A 19,733-nucleotide genomic window follows, 5' to 3' on the forward strand; every position below is an offset into this window, starting at 1 on the left:
AGTACCTCCTGTGCTGAGGGTGTGGAGATGGAAGGCTGGCTGCAGTACAGGGCGCGGGCAACAGGGGGAGCGGCCGGGGAGAGGAGAGGAGGAAGCGGGGAGGGGTGGATGCGGGGAGGGGTGGAAGAGGGGAGGGGTGGAGAGGAAGAGAGGAAGGAAGCGGCGAGCACACAGAGCACAGAGCAGAGAGAGAGTGTGTGTGAGGCAAAGGGCAGCGCGGCCCCAACATGTCCACGTCGGACGAGGCGGACGGGCTTGGCGCCATCAGGCCGCACTATGGCTGTGAGTAACCCGGGGCTGGGGGGGGGGGCCGCTTGAACCCCTCGCCCGGGGGGTGGGATGGTGCTGGGTATCTCCTCACAACAGGGCGCGGCCACCGGGGGCGGCACTGAGCGGCTGCGGCCTCCTCCCCTCATCTGCCCTCTCATCCTCACTCCCACCCTCACTCCTCTCCTCATCCCCCCCTCATCCTCACCCCCACTCCCTTCTACCCCATCTCTCTCTCACTCCTCACCCCATCCTCACTCCCACCCCCCCTCATTCCCTCACCCCCCCCCCCTCATCCTCACCTCACCCCCACTCCCACCCCCCCTCACCCCTCTCCTCACCCCCCCTCATTCCCTCACACCCCCCTCATCCTCACTCCCACCCCCCCTCATCCTCACTCCCACCCTCACTCCTCACCTCATCCCCCCCTCACCCCCACCTCCACTCCCTTCTACCCCATCTCTCTCTCACTCCTCACCTCACCCCCCCCCCATCCTCACTCCCACCCCCCTCACCCCTCCCCTCACCTCACCCCCCCTCATTCCCTCTCACCCCCCCTCATCCTCACTCCCACCCTCACTCCTCCCCTCATCCCCCCTCCCCATCCTCACCTCACTCACACCCCCCTCACCCCTCCTCATCCTCACTCCCACCCCCCATCATCCTCACTCCCACCCTCACTCCTCTCCTCATCCCACCCCCTCATCCTCACCCCCACTCCCTTCTACCCATCTCTCTCTCACTCCTCTCCTCATCCCCCCCTCATCCTCACCTCAAGCCCCCCCTCACCTCACCTCACTCCCACCCCCCCTCATCCTCACCCCCGCTCCCCCTCTCCCCATCTCACTCACTCCTCACCTCACCTCACCTCACGCCCTTTCGTCACCCCCATACTCATCCCCTCATAATTCCTCTCACCCCCCCCCCTCCCCCACCCCTCACCTCATTCCTCTCTTCACCCCCACTCTCTCTCCGCTGGCAGACGGCCCTGGGGAGGGGCTGATGGCGGGAAACCCTCTCCCAGTCCAGGAACCCAGTGGGAGTAACAGTGGTCCCAGAGGGAGAGACAGAGGGGGAGAGAGACAGAGAGAGAAAGAGAGACAGAGATAAAGAGAGAGGGGGAGAGATAGAGAGCGAGAGAAAGAGAGAGACATAGTGAGAGAGAAGGAGGGAGACAGAGAGACAGACAGAGAGAGACTGGGAGGGAGGGAGAGAGAGACAGACAGAGGGAGAGACAGAGGGATAGACACACAGAGAGAGAAAGAGTGAGAGAAAGAGACAGAGAGAGACAGGGAGAGTGACAGAGGAGAGCAAAGATACTAGAGGAGGGAGCGAGAAAGAGAGAGAAAGGGAGAGAGAGACAGGGAGAGAGAGACAGAGAGGGAGAGGGAGAGAGAGAGACTTGGCGCAGAACTGAGCCCAGCAAGGGAAGTAGACACAAAAAGCTGGAGTAACTCAGCGATGAGGCAGCATCAATGGAGAGAAGGAATGGGCGATGAACCTGACACTAACAGGATCTCTTCCTTCTGTATTTCTCAAATCTAATCATCATCTATCAAACTTTGATTTGGAAACTTCAGTGGATCTCCCACCCCAACAGGTCCTCCCCTGAGCAGGCCAAGTGGGCCCAGCAGCCTTGGGCTCCGTTTCCAATAGCCTGGCTAAGTTCACCTCTCCTGGGCACCCTCTGTGATAACCTCTCTGGTTAAGGCCCCAAATATTTGTTGCTTCACTAGATCCCCCATTTTATCTTGGGTATGAGAAAATTAAACTGATGCATTTGACATGTTCTAATTTAACTCTTCCCATCCTGGCCTGGGTAAAGTTTATCTATCCTGCACCAACCCTTCTTAAAGCTCTTTTAAATAAATGGGTTGTTTGCAGCAAGAAAGAGGGAGCTGTGTGGAGAAAATTCATGAGATGGGAGTTATGGGGAGGGTGCAGGAGAGAGAGTTTCAGTGATTAACAACTAGGGAATCTTAGGACTGAAATGGTGAGAGTAATTTTTGTATTGGAACATAGACCAGCACAGGAACAGTCCCTTCAGCCCATCAAGTCTGTGCTGAGCATGATGCCAATTTAAACAGATGTCTATTCATGTGTTTGTCTAAATGTCTCTTAAACGTTGCTCCCATGTCTGCCTCCATTTCCTTTAGCAACACATTCCAGGCACTCTAGGTCATAAAACATGCCATAAATCTCCTTTGTACATTACCCTTCTCAACTTAAAACTATGTCTTCTAGTGTTTGGCGTTGCCACCTTAGGACGGAAAAAAGGTTCTAACAGTCGACCCTTTCTTTGGCCCTCACAGTTTTCTATACTTCGATCAGGTGTCCCCCTCGGCCTCTGCTCCAGAGAAAACGACAACCTCTTCCTGTATCTTAAACTCTCCAATCCAGGCAGCTCTCTGGTAAACCACTTCTGCACTCTCTCCAAAACTTCAATTTCCTTCCTTAAATTGGGCAACCTGATCTGCAAAGGGGGAGAAATGCTGCCTGTACCCGCTGAGATGCTCCAGCATTTTGTGTCTATCTTTGATTTAAACCAGCATCTGCAGTTCCTTCCTACACCGAAACGTCACCTATTCTTTCTCTGCAGAGATGCTGTCTGACCCGCTGAGTTACTCCAGCTTTTTGTGTCTATCTAGGGAGAAATGTAAGGTCCCCCAAGAATGATCATGGAGGTGTGATTGTGCAGATAAGGCTCAGTCATTTGGCAGTCTGGTGTTGGAAGTTGATGGCAGCAAAGATGATGAGAACCTATCAGGGCTAAAAGGGGTGGGGTAGATCGTTTATAATAATGTCACATAATGGTGTTAATAATGGTTTGAGATTGGAGGAGTCTTTGGAGGAGATGTGTGGGTAGGGCAGGGAGAGCCAAGAGGAGGGATTTGAGACGGCGCAGCTTACTACCTTACAGCGAATGCAGCATCGGAGACCCAGGTTCGATCCCAACTATGGGTGCTGTCTGTACAGAGTTTGTACGTTCTCCCCGTGACCTGCGTCTTCGGTTTCCTCCCACACTCCAAAGACGTGCAGGTTTCTAGGTAAATTGGATTGGTAAATGTAAAAATTGTCCCTAGTGGGTGTAGGATAGTGTTAATGTGCGGGGATCGCTGGTCGGCGTGGACCCAGTGAGCCGAAGTGTCTGTTTCTGCACTGTATCTCTAAACTAAACTAAACTTTACTGTTAGTGCAGTCGATGTCTCTGCCATTTTCCATGAGTCTTTAGTTTAATTCAGAATTACCCTGGAAAGTGGTCCTTCAGCCCTCCGAGTCCACGGCCACCAGCAAACACCCATTCACACTAGTTCTACGTTATCCAACTCCCTACGCACACAGGGCAATTTACAGAGGGCCAATTAACCACAAAACCTGCACATCTTTGAGATGTGGGAGGAAACCGGAGCTTGTGCCAATCTCGTGGAGATCATAAGACACAGGAGCAGAATTAAGCCATTCGGCCCATCAAGTCTACTCCACCATTCACTCATGGCTGCTCTGCTTTTTCCCTCTCAACCCCATTCTCTTGCCTTCTCCCCACAACCTTTGATGTCCGTACTAATCAAGAAGCTGTATTAGTAACGCAGTGTTCTTCATGCGTCAAGCAAGTTGTAAACTTGCAAGCTATCAGTAAATGTTTGCTGAGGCAAAGTGAGAGTGAGGTTTCACTTTTGGTTGCCAAGTCGCGTTGCCTTGGGTTTGGAAGCCATTTTGTTTCTCTCGGGTTTTCTCCCATCTCTGGGGAGAGCACCAGAGCTCTGCTGTCACCTCATCCTGTAGGCGGGATTGACATATGACCAAAGAATGGGTCGACTGGGTTTGTATTCACTAGAATTTAGACTGATGAGAGGGGATCTTATAGAAACATATAACATTCTTAAGGGAATGGACAGGCTAGATGCAGGAACATATGTTCCCCATGTTGGGGGAGTCCAGAACCAGAGGTCACAGTTTAAGAATAAGGGGTAGGCCATTTAGGACTGAGATGAGGGAAAAGTTCTTCACCCAGAAAGTTGCGAATCTGTGGAATTCTAAGCCACAGAAGGCAGTGGAGGCCAATTCACTGGATGTTTTCTTTCAGACTGGAAAAGGGTCCCGACCTGAAACGTCACCCATTCCTTCTCTCTGCCTGTCCCTCTGAGTTACTCCAGCATTTTGTGTGTATCTTGACTCTTGGCAGTCTAAAGAAGGGTCTCGACCCGAAACGTCACCCATTCCTTCTCTCCAGAGATGCTGCCTGTCCTGCTGAGTTACTCCAGCACTTTGTGTCTATCTTCGGTGTAAACTCGCATCTGCAGTTCCTTCCTACAACCGTTCCCTCACCTTTGGTGTGGGGAAGGCCCAGATTCCTAAAACATTCCGATCTCCGAGGACAGCTGTTATCATGTGGAGTCTGTAAACATGCCAGTGAATTCCAGACAGCATTTTGCAGTGGCACCTGTGAGATGATTAAAAGGTAATCTTGGTGCTGGTTACATGAGATGAAACAGCGTACCCTCCCTTGCCTGAGGCGCAGGGATCAACCTCACACCTTAGCTGGGACCTTCCCAAGAGTAGACTGAGCCTCCGCGTCACCTGGTGAGTGGTCATGTGATAGAAACATAGAAAATAGGTGCAGGAGTAGGCCATTCGGCCCTTCGAGCCTGCACCGCCATTCAATATGATCATGGCTGATCATCCAACTCAGTATCCTGTACCTGCCTTCTCTCCATACCCCCTGATCCCTTTAGCCACAAGGGCCACATCTAACTCCCTCTTAAATATAGCCAATGAACTGTGGCCTCAACTACCTTCTGTGGCAGAGAATTCCAGAGATTCACCACTCTCTGTGTAAAAAATGTTTTTCTCATCTCAGTCCTAAAAGATTTCCCCCTTATCCTTAAACTGTGATGCCCTCTCCCCAGACACATGTCTGAAGAAGGGTCTCGACCCGAAACAACACCTGGCTAACAGAATCCAGGGATACGGGGCGAAAGGAAGAACGATGTACTGATTTGGATGATCAGCCATGATCATATTGAATGGCGGTGCAGGCTCGAAGGGCCGAATGGTCTACTCCTGCACCTATTTTCTACCTTTCTATGTTTCTATCTAAACCTAAGGACATTGGTCAGCATTGATGTGATGGGCCGAAGAGCCTGTGTCTGCATTGCAGCTTCTGATTCTACGCTACAGACAAACGGCGGGTGAATATTCTTCCTGTGACTATTTTCTCCCCGTTTGTTTTCCAGCTGTTATGGATAATGAGCGGCTCACGGCTGAGGAGATGGATGAACGCAGGACGCAAAACATTGCCTACGAGTACCTGTGTCACCTGGAGGAAGCCAAGCGGTGAGGCCCTCTCTCCTTACCCAGCCATCGCCACTGTGAAGGCTACAGTCAGACGTCAGGCTGTTGTTTCAACTGTGTGCTTTAGCAGATTGTACCTGGTAGACAAAAATGCTGGAGAAACTCAGCGGGTGCAGCAGCATCTACGGAGCGAAGGAAATAGACAACGTTTCGGGTCGAAACCCTGAAGGAAATAGGCAACGTTTCGGGTCGAAACCCGTAAGGGTTTCGTCCCGAAACGTTGCCTATTTCCTTCGCTCCATAGATGCTGCTGCACCCGCTGAGTTTCTCCAGCATTTTTGTCTACCTTCGATTTTCCAGCATCTGCAGTTCCTTCTTAAACAGTAGATTGTACCTGCTTGTAGTGGGATGTCAGGTTGTTGTTCGGCTGTCGGTTTCGTGTGTGCACCCTGTTACAGTCATACACCAGACAGTTGTTCCACTGGGGGGGCTTTAGTGGATTGTACTTGGCTACAGTCGGACGTCAGGCTGTTGTTTGCCGGTGGGTTTTGTCGATTGTGCCTGGTCACAGTGTCGTCCGACCCATAAGGTCGTAAGTGATAGGAGCAGAATTAGGCCATTCAGCCCGTCAAGTCTGCTCCAGTATCCAATCATCTATCTCTCCCTCCCAACCCCATTCACCTGCCTTCTCCCCATAACACCTGACCCCCGTACTAATCAAGAGCCTGTAAATTTCCGCCTTTTGAATACCCTAATTTCCTAATCTGATGAATGACATTCTTGCCATAGAGGGAGTACAGAGAAGGTTCACCAGACTGATTCCTGGGGAAAAAATCATTTTTTACACAGACAGTGGTGAATCTCTGGAATTCTCTGCCACAGAAGGTAGTTGAGGCCACAGATCATTGGCTATATTTAAGAGGGAGTTAGATGTGGCCCTTGTGGCTAAAGGGATCAGGGGGTATGGAGAGAAGGCAGGTACAGGATACTGAGTTGGATGATCAGCCATGATCATATTGAATGGCGGTGCAGGCTCGAAGGGCCGAATGGCCTCCTCCTGCACCTATTTTCTATGTTTCTATGTTACCCGTTGCCTTGACCTCCACCGCCATCTGTGGCCACTGCCAGTTGGAACCTGCAGTGCTGAGCACCGGAAATGAAGGCGGATGTCAGCGACAGATTTAGAATCAGGGGCAGGGCAGGGCTGGAGGAACCTGCTAGTGTAGAGCAGTGAAGCAGTGAAGCTCGGGAGATTGTGTTAGAATTGCCGGTCGTGGCAGGGTCACGAGCTATAGGAGTAGAATTAGGCCATTCGGCCCATCGAGTCCAGTCCACCTTTCAATCATGGCTAATCTCTGCCTCCTAACCCCATTCTCCTGCCTTCTCCCCATAACCCCTGACACCTGTTCTAATCGAGAATCTATCTATCTCTGCCTTAAAAATATCCACTGACGTGGCCTCCACAGCCTTCAGTGGCAATGAGTTCCACAGATTCATCACCCTCTGACTACAGAAGGGTGCTGAGAGGGGTGAAATGTGGGAAGGGGGCTGATTCAGTGCCTCTTGTTGAGGGTCTCTGGTCCCTGGGGGTGAACCAGTGAGCGGGGTGTCGTGCGTGACTGCTGCAAGTCTCTGTGACGTGGGACTGACTGCAAGAGGAAGCTGTTGTCGTTGAAGCAGAGCTCGGCGAGCTTGGCCGCCCACAGCTGAGAAATGGCGCAGCAAGGTGTCCTTGCATTCCTGTGGCGCCTCTCCCATCCCTCTCGGCACAGTCCGGGAGCATTTAACACACACACTAGGGACAATGTACATTTATACCGAGCTAATTAACCTACAAACCTAAACGTCTTTGGAGTGTGGGAGGAGACCAAAGATCTCGGAGAAAACCCACGCAGGTCCCGGGGAGAACGTACAAACTCCGTACAGACAGCGCCCGTAGTCAGGATCGAATTCGAGTCTCTGGCGCTGTGAGGCAGCAACTGTACCGCTGTGCCACCGTGCTGCACGACAGAGAGAAGATGCTTCCTTGGAAAGAGTCGGGATGGCCGATATATCCTCCCAGTGGGAGTTTGTACTGATGGGCATTCCAGGAACTTTTACTGCTTTGAAAGGAAGTGAAGGGTTTCCTGAAGGGACTCCAGTTAGTGTGTGTTGTGTTGGAAGACACACGTTAAGGACAGAGTGCTAGTAGAAAGTTGGGCAGTGTGCAGAGAACTGTTTACATAGACAGAGGAGGTCACTGCTCATCAGACACAGGAAGACAACGCACAAAAGACAGACACAAAAAATGCTGGAGTAACTCAGCGGGCATCTCTGGAGAAAAATAATTGGTGACGTTTCGGGTCGAGACCTTTCTGCAGACTTCTCGACCCGAAACGTCACCCATTCCTTCTCTCCAGAGATGCCGCCTGTCCCGCTGAGTTACTCCAGCTTTTTGTGTCTACAGTTTAAATCAGCATCTGCTGTTCCTTCCTATGCAGTGCGAAGAAAAACAATAGGTGCAGGAGTAGGCCATTTGGCCCTTCGGCCCTTCGAGCCATGGTTGATCATCCCCAATCAGTTCCCCGTTCCTGCCTTCTCCCCATATCCCCTGACTCCGCTATCTTTAAGAGCCCTATCTAGCTGCTGACCTGAGTCGTCGGCTGTCCGTTCCTTCCACAGACGCTGCCTGACCCAGGCAAATGGGACTGGCTAAGATGGGGCATCTTTGCCGACGTGAAGGAGTTATTATGACTCGGTCGCTCCATGGGAGAGAGTCCGTGCTGGTGGGGGAGGTAACTCCAGTCCACGGGAGGAGGCACAGGAGCAGTGTGTTGTAATGGGAACAGGGAACATCAGCCGGTAATGCAGGGCTGGGTGAATGGGACATGGAGCCAAACTTTGAATGAGATCAATTTTCAGGGAATTGGCCATGAAATCACTGTCTGAAAAAATCAGCGAATTGTGTCTCTGTTAGTGTCTGATATTGATCACTGTCTCAAATCAATGACTCTTCTCTCCTCTTTTCTCTCCTCTTTTCTCCCTTTCCACCCTTCTCTTCTCTCCCCCCTTCTCCCTCTGTTTTTTCCTCCCTCTTCTGTCCCCCCCATCCTCCTCTCCCCCCTCTCCCCCCCAGTGCAGGCTAGACTGATGGAGCCTGCCCTGTGTCTCTGTCACACTCTGACAGAGCCGTTATAAATATAGCAGCTGAGCTGTGTGGTTTGGGCTGGAGTCGATGCCAGGGCTCAGTGATGAACGAGCTGTGGAACTCATGAGTCAGCCTTGTTTCCGCCTGAGACTCTCCCACCTCCACTCCCTTTACTTCACGCACACTGTCGCCACGTTGGAGGCCTTCTGTTCTGGACCTTCTTTCTGATCACCTCCTATCACCACTTCTTCCTGGAATCAAGCTTTGCTGTGCTCAATAACAACCTGTGTTTCTGCTGCATCTTTTAACACCGTAAGCTTCACAGGACTGAACAAGCACTGCACCATGTGGGGATATGCCTGGGTTGACAGGGAGGAAGCTTCAAGCCTTAGACAAAACACAGTGCTGGAGGAACCCAGCAACATCTGTGGAGATGCATACAACCTTCTGGAGTAACGTGCAGGAAGGAACTACAGATGCTGGTTTAAACCTGAAGAAGGGTCTCGACCCGAAACATCACCCATTCCTTCTCTCCAGAGATGCTGCCTGTCCCGCTGAGTTAGTCCAGCATTTTGTGTCTATCTTTGGTGTAAGCTAGCATCTGCAGTTCCTTCCTACACGTCTATAGAGCTAATGGTAGACAAAAGTGCTGGAGAAACTCAGCAGGTGCAGCAGCATCTATGGGGCGAAGGAAATAGGCAACGTTTCGGGCCGAAACCCGGAAGGGTTTCGACCCGAAACTTTGCCTATTTCCTTCAAGGTTTCGACCCGAAACGTTGCCTATTTCCTTCAGGGTTTCGACCCGAAACGTTGCCTATTTCCTTCGCTCCATAGATGCTGCTGCACCCGCTGAGTTTCTCCAGCAATTTTGTCTACCGATTTTCCAGCATCTGCAGTTCCCTCTTAAACTCTATGGAGTTAATGGATGGGCGATGTTTCAGGTCCGGACCCTTCTTCAGGCACGAACCAAACTACGGTCCATTCCCTCCACAGGTGCTGCCTGACGCACTGGTCTCCTCCAGCACTTTGTTTTGGTCAAGATTCCAGCATCAGGAATCTGGGCATCACAGTGGCGCAGCGGTAGAGTTGCTGCCTCACAGCGCCAGAGACCCAGGTTCCATCCTGACTACGGGTGCTGTCTGCACGGAGTTTGTACCTTCTCCCTGTGACCGTGTGGGTTCTCACCGGATGTGGTTCCCTCCCACGCTCCAAAGTCGTACAGGTTTATAGATTGTAAATTGTCTCTAGTGTGTCGGATAGTGCTGGTGTACCGGGTGATCGCTGGTCAGCACAGACTCCGTGGGCCGAAGGGCCTGTTTCCGCTCTGTATCTCTAATGACTAAACACACACAACAGCGCATGGGGATTTACCAGGGTTGTTCAGGTCTTAGACAAAATCAGTGCTGGAAGAACTCAGCAGGTCAGTCAGCATCTGTGGAGGTAATGGGTGGGTGACGATTCAGGTCAGGACACTTCTTCAGTCCCGATCCAAAGGAAATTGTTCCCAGTCCATTCCCTCCACTGATGTTGCCTGACCCGCTGGGTTCCTCCAGCACTTTGTTTTGTTCAATATTCCAGCATCTGCAGTTCCTCGAGTCCATGTATTTCCAAGTGTTGGACTTGGTTGGTGTATTCATGAATTGCGGGAAGCTCCTGGTTGAGACCAAAGGAGGGACTTGGAACTGGGTGGCAGGTTCACGTTATAGCGGAATTAGGCCATTCGGCCCATCGAGTCCTCTCCGCTATTCAATCAAGGCTGATCCCATTTTCCTGCCTTCTCCCCATAACCCTTGACACCCGTTCTAATCAAGAAACTATCTATCTCTGCCTTAAAAATATCCAATGGCTTGACCTCCACAGTCCTCTGTGGTAATGAGTTTCACAGATTAACTACCCTCTGACCTAAGAAGTTCCTCCTCCTCACCTCCTTCCGAAAAGAGTGCCCTTTAATTCTGAGGTGGCGAGGCGGGTACAGAGGGGGGAGAAGGTGAAAGGAGAGCATGTTGGTGTGAGATATCAGGCGGGCTTCTGTTGCAGCCCACCAAGGCACAGCTGATTACAAGGGGAGGCTTCCGGCAACTCAGGAAACCCCGCGGCACTTCCTCACCAGCAAGGCACTTCCTGCAGTGAGCTTGCTGCAAGCAGAGAGCCTGGCAGGCAAGTTGTGCAGAGCAGCCTCCCACCGACAGCATCCATGAGATTCATCTCACCAGCTGTCACCAGCCACCAGAGTTGATCCAACATGTGGGACGGAACTGCAGACGCTGGTTTAGACACAAAGTGCTGGAGTAACTCAGCGGGTCACGCAGCATTTCTGGAGAGAAGGAAAGGGTGACGTTTCTGGTCGAGACCCTTCTTCAGACTGAGAGTCGGGGGACCGGGTGACACAGAGATATGGAAGGGGAAGGGGTGAAAATGGAAGATCAAACGGGACGAAGGTGAAGGGAAATGTAGACTGGATCATTGTTGGCTGAGTGGAAGGTGACAACGAGGTGTACAATCAGTAACGGTTCTGACTGACTACACCATCTCTCCACCTAGCAGGTCTCCAGATAGAAACATATAAACAAAGTTGCATCTCAGCACCAGTGTAAATAGTTAATATATTTCGTATCTAGAGGAGAACTGCAGATGCTGGTTTACACCGAAGATAGACACAAAATGCTGGAGTAACTCAGTGGGACAGGCAGCATCTCTGGAGAGAAGGAAAGGGTGACGTTTTGGGTCGAGACCCTTCAGACTAATGTCAGGGGAGGGTGCGGGACAAAGATAGAATGTAGTCGTAGACAGTAAGACTGGTGGGAGAACTGGGAAGGGGATGGAGAGAGAGGGAAAGCAAGGGCTACTTGAAGTTAGAGCAGTCAATGTTCATACCGCCAGTGTCCCGGGTTCGACCCCGACTACGGGTGCTGTCCGTACGGAGTTTGTACGTTCTCCCCGTGAGCTGCGTGGGTTTTCTCCGAGATCTTTGGTTTCCTCCCACATTCCAAAGACGTACAGGATTGTAGGTAAACTTGCCTTGGTAAATGTAAAAATTGTCCCTAGTGTGTGTAGGATTGTGTTAATATGTGGGGATCGCTGGTTGGCGCGAACCCGCTGGGCTGAAGGGCCTGTTTCAATGCTGTATCTCTAAGCTAAAAGATCTTTCACAAGCAGCCAAACAACCGATGAGGCTGAGTGTTACTGGGCATCTTTGATAATACAGTCTGTGTCACTCTCCCAACAATGTTTCACCTGTATATTTGCATTCAGCCCTCGAGGTTGACTCATCTGGCCCAGAGGTCTTTAGTTTAATTGACTTTACCAGTTTACTTTAGTTTAGAGATACAGCGTGGAAACAGGCCCTTCGGCCCACCTAGCCTGTGCCAACCAGCGATCCCCGTACACTAGTTTAGTTTTGAGATACAGCACGGAAACAGGCCCTTGTGCCCACTGAGTCTGCGCAGACCAGCGATCCCCGTACACTAATGCTGTCCTACACACACTAGGGACAATTTACAATAACCTACAAACCTGTACGTCTTTGGAATGTGGGAGGAAATTGGAGCACGTGGGGAAAATCCACTCTGTCACGGATGTTGTTTCATGGATACAGTACTAATGGGTGGTCGATGGTCGGCACAGATCTTTGTCACTGCTTACGACTCTGAATGAGAGAATGTGTAGGAAGGAACTGCAGATGCTGGTTTAAACCGATGATAGACACAAAAAGCTGGAGTAACTCAGCGGGACAGGCAGCGTCTCTGGAGAGAAGGAATGGTTGACGTTTCAGGTCGGGTCTGAAGAAGGGTCTCGACCTGAAGAGTCTGTAGAAGGGTCTCAACCCAAAACATCACCCATCCCTTCCTGTTACTCTGTGGAGATGCTGCCATTGAGCTCTATGTGCCTATTTTCTGAATGAGAGAAGGTTTGCTACGTGCAACTACTGTAGCTACCATGCTTGTACACGGGGTGAATCAGCACTTGTCTGAGCGAGATCCCGAGATGATGCAAGATGAGAGAGCAATGTAAATGCTGCTGCTGTGACCCAGTCCTGACGGCAGGAGTGGTTTGTGTGTGTGAGAGAGAGACTGAGACTGAGCTCACCAGGACACGCCCTGAGATACAGCCTTGTGGGAGTTTGTGCGTCAACAGAGCTTGGCAAACCCTGGCAGGTTTGGGCCTTGCTGCCTGTGTCTCTCACTCCCCCAGCAACCCTCCCCTCCCCTCCCCTCCAGCAGGCTTGTTATTTTTATAAATTCAACACAGTCATGCGACGTTGAGCAAGAAGAAGCTTCCTCAGTGACGTGGAAGGTGCCTGGTTTAGTTTAGTTTAGAGATACAGCGCAGACACAAAGCCCTTCAGCCCACCGAGTCCGCGCCCACCAGCGATCCATCCCCCTACACTAACACTACCCTACACACACTGGGGATACTTGACAATTTTACCAAAGCAAGTTAACCTTCAAACCTGTACGTCTTTGCAATGTGAGAGGAACCCGAAGAAAAAACACTGGGTCACGGGGAGAACGTGCAAACTCCATGCAGACAGCACCCGTAGTCAGGGTGGAACCCGGGTCTCTGGCACTGTTTACACCACCCACCTCCCTCACAGTTCTGGCCGCCATGCCTGGCCTACTTCTCTCCCCCCACCCCCACCCCCCATCAGTGTGTGGCCTCCTGACCCTAGTGCTAACAGCTGGCAGAAGACTTGGAACGAGCTGGATTACACCGCGGAGATGGGGAAACCACTGGAATGTTGTCACAATCACAAGTTTCACTCTTGGTCTTGAGGGAAGGAAACCTTCCTCCTTGAGCAACAGAAACTGCTGGGTCAGGCAGCGTCTGTGGAGGGAATGGACAGGCAACTCTTCCACAAGGCCAAAGGCATTGGAGCAAAATGAGGCCATTCGGCCCATACAGTCTGCTCCGCCATTTGATCATGGCTGATTAGTTTAGTTTAGACACAGCCTGGAAACGGGCCCTTCGGCCCACCGAGTCCGCACCGACCAGCGATCCCCGCACATTAACACTATCCTACACACACACACAAGGGACAATTTATACCAAAGCCAATTAACCTACAAACCTGTACGTCTTTGGAGTGAGGGAGGAAACTGAAGTTCTTTGGGAAAACCCACATGGTCACGGGAAGAACGTACAAGCTCTGTACAGCCAAGCACCCATAGTCGGGATGGAACCCGGGTCTCTAGCGCTGTAAGGTTGCAACTCTACCGCTGCACCACCACACCACCTCGTTCTATTTTACTCTCCCAACCCTATTTTCCTGCTTTCTCCCCGTAACCGGTGATGCCCAAACGGGGTCGGGAACTTTCTTCAGACTCTCCCCTGAAGACCCCTGTCACCATTTAACGAACAATGTGCCTCCTTTCCTGATGCAAGTTCTGTGAGACACTTTCTCACCGTTCCCCCTCTGTGATACCTGCTGTTCGACCATCTTCTGACTCTGCAGGCCGGCACTGTGGCGCAGCGGTAGAGTTGCTGCCTCACAGCGCCAGGGTTCCGGGTTGGATCCCGATGACGGGTGCTGTCTGTACGGAGTTTGTACGTTCTCCCCGTGACTGCGTACTTCAGCATTCCCCTGGGTGCTCCTGTTTCCTCCCACACTCCAAAAACCTGCAGGTTTGTAAGCTAATTGGCTTTAGTATAATTCTAAATGATCCCCAGTGTGTGTGGGATAGTGTTAGCGTGCAGGGATCGCTGGTCGGTGCGGACTCAGTGGGCCAAAGGGCCTGTTTCTTCGTTGTATCTCTAAACTAAACTAACAATCTGGTGTGCATGAGGGATACCTGTAACAGGAACACCTCTCCAAGCTGTTGTGTTGCATCCACCAGCTGTCGTAGGAAGGAACAGCAGATGCTGGTTTAAACCAAAGATGGACACAAAATCCATGTAGTAACTCGGCGGAACAGGCAGCATATCTGGAGAGAGGGAATGGGTCTGAAGAAGGGTCTCGACCCGAAACGTCACCCATTCCTTATCTCCAGAGATGTTGCCCATCTCGCTGAGCTTACTCCAGCATTTTGTGTCAATATCTGCCAGCCGTGGGTGGATTGTGTAGGCAAAGCATCTCTCAGCTCCACCAGGATGACGTGGAACAGGAGAGTAGTTGTCAGACTGGTTCTCCCGGGATTGTGGACAATACATGCAGGAATATCATACTCTCCCTCCGCTCCCCGGATGGGCCAGCACTCCCACTAAACACACAACTCTGCCTGTGTCTCTCCCTCGTGCTCCCTCAGTGTGAAGTTTACACACACATAACACAGCCTTATGTAATGTTCAAGTTCAAGTGAGTTTATTGTCATGTGTCCCTGTATAGGACAATGAAATTCTTGCTTTGCTTAAGCACACAGAAAAATAGTGAGGCATTTACTACAGTACAGATAAATGTGTCCATATACCATGATATAAATATATACACACATGAATAAATAAACTGCAAATAAAGTGCAAATAACAGAAAGTGGTTGTTAATAATCAGAGTTTTGTCCGAGCCAGGTTTAATAGCCTGATGGCTGAGGGGAAGTAGCTATTCCTGAACCTGGTTGTTGCAGTCTTCAGGCTCCTGTACCTTCTACCTGAAGGTAGCAGGGAGATGAGTGTGTGGCCAGGATGGTGTAGGTCTTTGATGATACTGCCAGCCTTTTTGAGGCAGCGACTGCGATAAATCCCCTCGATGGAAGGAAGGTCAGAGCCGATGATGGACTGGGCGGAGGGAGGAGCTGCAGATGCTGGTTTAAACCGAAGACAAGACAAAAAGCTGGAGTAACTCAGCGGGTCAGACAGCATCTTCTGGGGAAGAGGAATAGGTGACATTTCGGGTCGAGAAGGGTTGGGTCTGAAGAAGGTTCTCGACACGAAACTGGGCCTCTACTCGCTGGAGTTTTAAAGGGACCTCATTGAAACTTACAAAATAATGAAAGGCACAGATAGAGTGGATGTGGAGAGGATGTTTCCAGCAGTGGGAGAGTCTAGGACCAGAGGTCACAGCCTCAGAATTAAAGGGCGCTCTTTTAGAAAGGAGGTGAGGAGGAACTTCTTTAGTCAGAGGGTGGTTAATCTGTGGAACTCATTGCCACAGAGGGCTGTGGAGGCCAAGTCAGTGGATATTTTTAAGGCAGGGATAGACAAATTCTTGATTAAAACGGGTTACGGGGAGAAGGCAGGAAAATGGGATTAGGAGGAAGAGATCAGCCATGATTGAATGGTGGAGTGGACTCGATGGGCCGAATGGCCTAATTCTCCTTCTATAATGAGTGAACTAGTGAAACTTCACGTTTCTTATATGCTGCCTGACCCGCTGAGTTACTCCAGCTTTAAGTGACAGTCTTTGATTAGTTCTGGAGAGACACTGTCATTCAGCCAGTGTTACATCAGCATTGTAGCAAACTCACACAGTCTCAATCCATCCCATTCTCCACTGTCCCACACAGGGCAGGCTGGGGTTTCATTTTATAATTATGAAATAACTTAATTCACACAAAATATAAAAGTAAAATCTGAAAGTTATTGGAAAGATCTGACCGCAGTCTAGTGTAGTTTGGAGATCCAGCAGGGAAACAGACTCTTCAGCCCACCGAGTCTGCACTGATCAGCGATCCCTGCTCACTAACACTATCCTACACACACTGGGGACAAATTACACTTGTACAAAGCCAGTTAACCTACAAAATGTGTACGTCGGAGGAACACTGAAGATCTCGGAGAAACCCCAAGCGGTCATGGGCTAGAACGTACAAACTCTATACAGACAGTGCCCGTAGTCGGGATCGAACCCGGGTCTCCAGTGATGCAAGCACTGAAAGGCAGCAACTCTACCGCTGCGCCACCGTGACACCCAACATGCAAAGCGATGTAGAAACAAGGAACTGCAGATGCTGGTTAATGCGTAAAAGGATACATTAGTGTTGGAGTAACTCAGCAGGTCATGCAGCATATCTGGAGTGCGTGGACAGGTGACGTTTCTGGTCGAGACACTCCACAGATGCTGCCTGTCCCGCTGAGTTACTTCAGCATTTGTGTCTACAGTTCTGAACTACTATCTACCTCATTGGTGACCCTCGGACTATCTTTGATCGGCCTGTACTGGCTTCACCTTGCACTAAACGTTATTCCCTTATCATGTATCTGTACACTGCAAATGGATCGATTGTAATCATGTATTGTCTTTCCGCTGACTGGTTAGCACACAACAAAAGCTTTTTACTGTACCTCGGTACACGTGACAATAAACTATACTGAACTGAACCCAGGAGCTCTGGGGAACTAATTTTGGATGCAGTACATGGCTAGCTGGAAGCGTGGCTCCGCCGATGAGCCTCATTAGATGTGTTGTCACTCGGGACCAACGATCCCGGAGGTAGCTGTCTATGGCTGGTCCCACAACAGCCCATCCTCCTCCCATCTCCAGCTCCGCACCAACCCACCCCTCACGGCTCATCTTCCACGACCAACCCCAGCAGAACCTCGACACCTCCCATATTGCACCATCATGTATTGTTGTATCTGTTGTACCGGTTTCTCCATGAGCTGCCTGATGTGATCCCTGGTGTACGTAACAATTAACTGATCTCCTCTGTCTATCTCTCTCTCTCTCTCTCAATCTCTCTCTCACCGTCACGCTATTTCTCCCTCACTGTCTCTCTCACGTCTCTCAGAAGGTCATAAGGAATAGAAGCAGAATTCGGCCATTCGGCCCATCAAGTCTATTCCACCATTCAATCATGGCTGATCTATCTCTCCCTCCTAACCCCATTCTCCTGCCTTCTCCCCATAACCCCTGACACCTGTACTAATCAAGAATCTATCTCTGCCTTCACAATATCCACTCACTTAGCCTTCTGTGGCAAAGAATTCCACAGATTCACCACCCTCTGACTAAATAAATTTCTCCTCATCTCCTTCCTAAAAGAGCGCCCTTTAATTCTGAGGCTGTGCCCTCTGGTCCTAGACTCTCCCACTGGTGGAAACATCCTCTCCACATCCACTCTATCCGTGCCTTCCATTATTTTGTAAGTTTCAATGATGTCCCTTTAAAACTCCAGCGAGTAGAGGCCCAGTTTCGTGTCGAGAACCTTCTTCAGACCCAACCCTTCCCGACCCGAAATGTCACCTGTTCCTCTTCCCCAGAAGATGCTGCCTGACCCGCTGAGTTACTCCAGCTTTTTGTCTTGTCTTCGGATTAAACCAGCATCTGCAGCTCCTCCCTACATTACCAAAGGCTGCAATAGGACTAGAGAGGCTATGACCTCTAGTCCTAGACTCTCCCACTAGTGGAAACATCCTCCCCACATCCACTATCCAAGCCATTCACTATTCTGTATGTTGCAACGAGGGCCCCCGCCTCATTCTTCTAGACTCCAGCGAGTATATGCCCAGTGTCGGTGTCACGGCCCGGTGCTGCCGTGTGTGTGCGCGCGCGTATGTGTGCGTGGGTGTGTGTGCCGTGCCGTGCCGATGATCCTCTCTCTGTGTCAAGAGCAGAACTCACTATCAAAACATGGAGGGGACGGGGACACCATTTTTTGGCGGCCACGCGCGCATGCGCACACACACACACACACACACACACACACACACACACACACACACACACACACACTCACTCTCACACACACACACACACACACTCACTCACTCACTCTCACACACACACACACACACACACACACACTCACTCTCACACACACACACTCACTCACTCTCACACACACACACACTCACACACACACACACACACACTCACTCACTCTCACACACACACACACACACACACACGTGCGAGGCTTCAGAGGCTCAATCCAGCGCTAAAAACGGAGATTTTAAAATTGGGATCACAAAAACTTGGGGGGGACGTCCCCCACCTCTCAAAACATGGGGGGGACGTGTCCCCTCTGGCCCCCCCGGGTTTTCCGCCCCTGTTCTGTGTGTTAGTACAGGCCCAGTGTTGGTGTCACCGGCCCGGTGCTGCCGTGTGTGTGTGTGTGTGTGCCGTGCTGATGATTCTCTCTCTCTCTGTGTTGCAGCTGGATGGAAGCATGTTTGGATGAGGAGCTCCCACCCACCACTGAGCTGGAGGAGGGGCTGAGGAACGGGGTGTACTTGGCCAAACTCGGCAACTTCTTCAGTCCCAAGGTTGTGTTGCGCAAGAAGATCTATGACTGCGAACAAACCAGATACAAGGTAATGGTCCCGTCTCCAGGAGCAGCCCCTGCCACTGACCAACGGGGAATGTCCCACCACCCTGGCCAACACAACACCTGAGTGCCCTTTTCCCCAGACAGCATCTTCTGAGGAAAAGGAATAGGTGACATTTCGGGTCGGGAAGGGTTGGGTCTGAAGAAGGTTCTCAACATTCGGCCCTTCGAGCCAGCACCGCCATTCCATATGATCATGGCTGATCATCCACAATCAGTACCCCGTTCCTGCTTTCCTCCCATATCCCTTGATTCCGCTATGGGTGCTGTCTGTACGGAGTTTGCACGTTCTCCCCGTGACCTGCGTGGGTTTTCTCCAAGATCTTCGGTTTCCTCCCGCACTCCAAAGCTGTTGTAGGTTTAGTTGGCTTGGGTTTGTACACCGGGTATAAGTGTAAATTGTCCCTAGTGTGTGTAGGTTTGTGCTAATGAGCGGGCTTGCTGGGCCGAAGGGCCTGTTTCCGCCATGTATCGCTGAATTAAATAAACACATCACCCTCACCCCCCGTATTTGGGCCCCATATCTGAGGAAGGGTGCACTGGCTCTGGGGAGGGTCCAGAGGAGGTTTACAAGAATGATCCCAGGAATGAGTAGGTTAGCATATGATGAGCGTTTGACAGCACTGGGCCTCTATTCGCTGGAGTTTAGGTTGAGGGGGGACCTTCAACGCAGAATAATGAAAGGCATTGATAGAGTGGATGTGGAGAGGATGTTTCCACTGGTGGGAGAGTCCAGGACCAGAGGTCACAGCCTCAGAATTAAAGTGCGCTCTTTTCGAAAGGAAGTGACGAGGAACTTCTTTAGTCAGAGGGCAGTTAATCTGTGGAACTCATTGTCACGGAGGGCT

General features: G+C 51.0%; 1 protein-coding gene across 3 annotated transcripts in view; it reads left to right on the plus strand.

The window, feature by feature from the left end:
- The first annotated feature begins 123 nt into the window (after nt 1-123).
- Nucleotides 124-19,733, plus strand: part of iqgap1 (IQ motif containing GTPase activating protein 1) — a 54,526-nt gene continuing 34,916 nt past the window's right edge. Inside the window, exons 1-3 of one of the 3 annotated variants that reach the window (XM_033014988.1) lie at nt 124-282; nt 5,502-5,601; nt 18,715-18,871. In XM_033014988.1, the coding sequence (XP_032870879.1) occupies nt 228-282; nt 5,502-5,601; nt 18,715-18,871 (312 nt within the window). In that variant the 5' untranslated portion in view covers nt 124-227. Of the gene's footprint in view, nt 283-5,501; nt 5,602-18,714; nt 18,872-19,529; nt 19,535-19,733 lie in introns of those variants that run through there. The other 2 variants (XM_033014989.1, XM_033014990.1) reach the window with 2 other exon arrangements.

The sequence above is a fragment of the Amblyraja radiata genome, chromosome X (genome assembly GCF_010909765.2).
Source record: "Amblyraja radiata isolate CabotCenter1 chromosome X, sAmbRad1.1.pri, whole genome shotgun sequence".
Classification (NCBI taxonomy): domain Eukaryota; kingdom Metazoa; phylum Chordata; class Chondrichthyes; order Rajiformes; family Rajidae; genus Amblyraja; species Amblyraja radiata.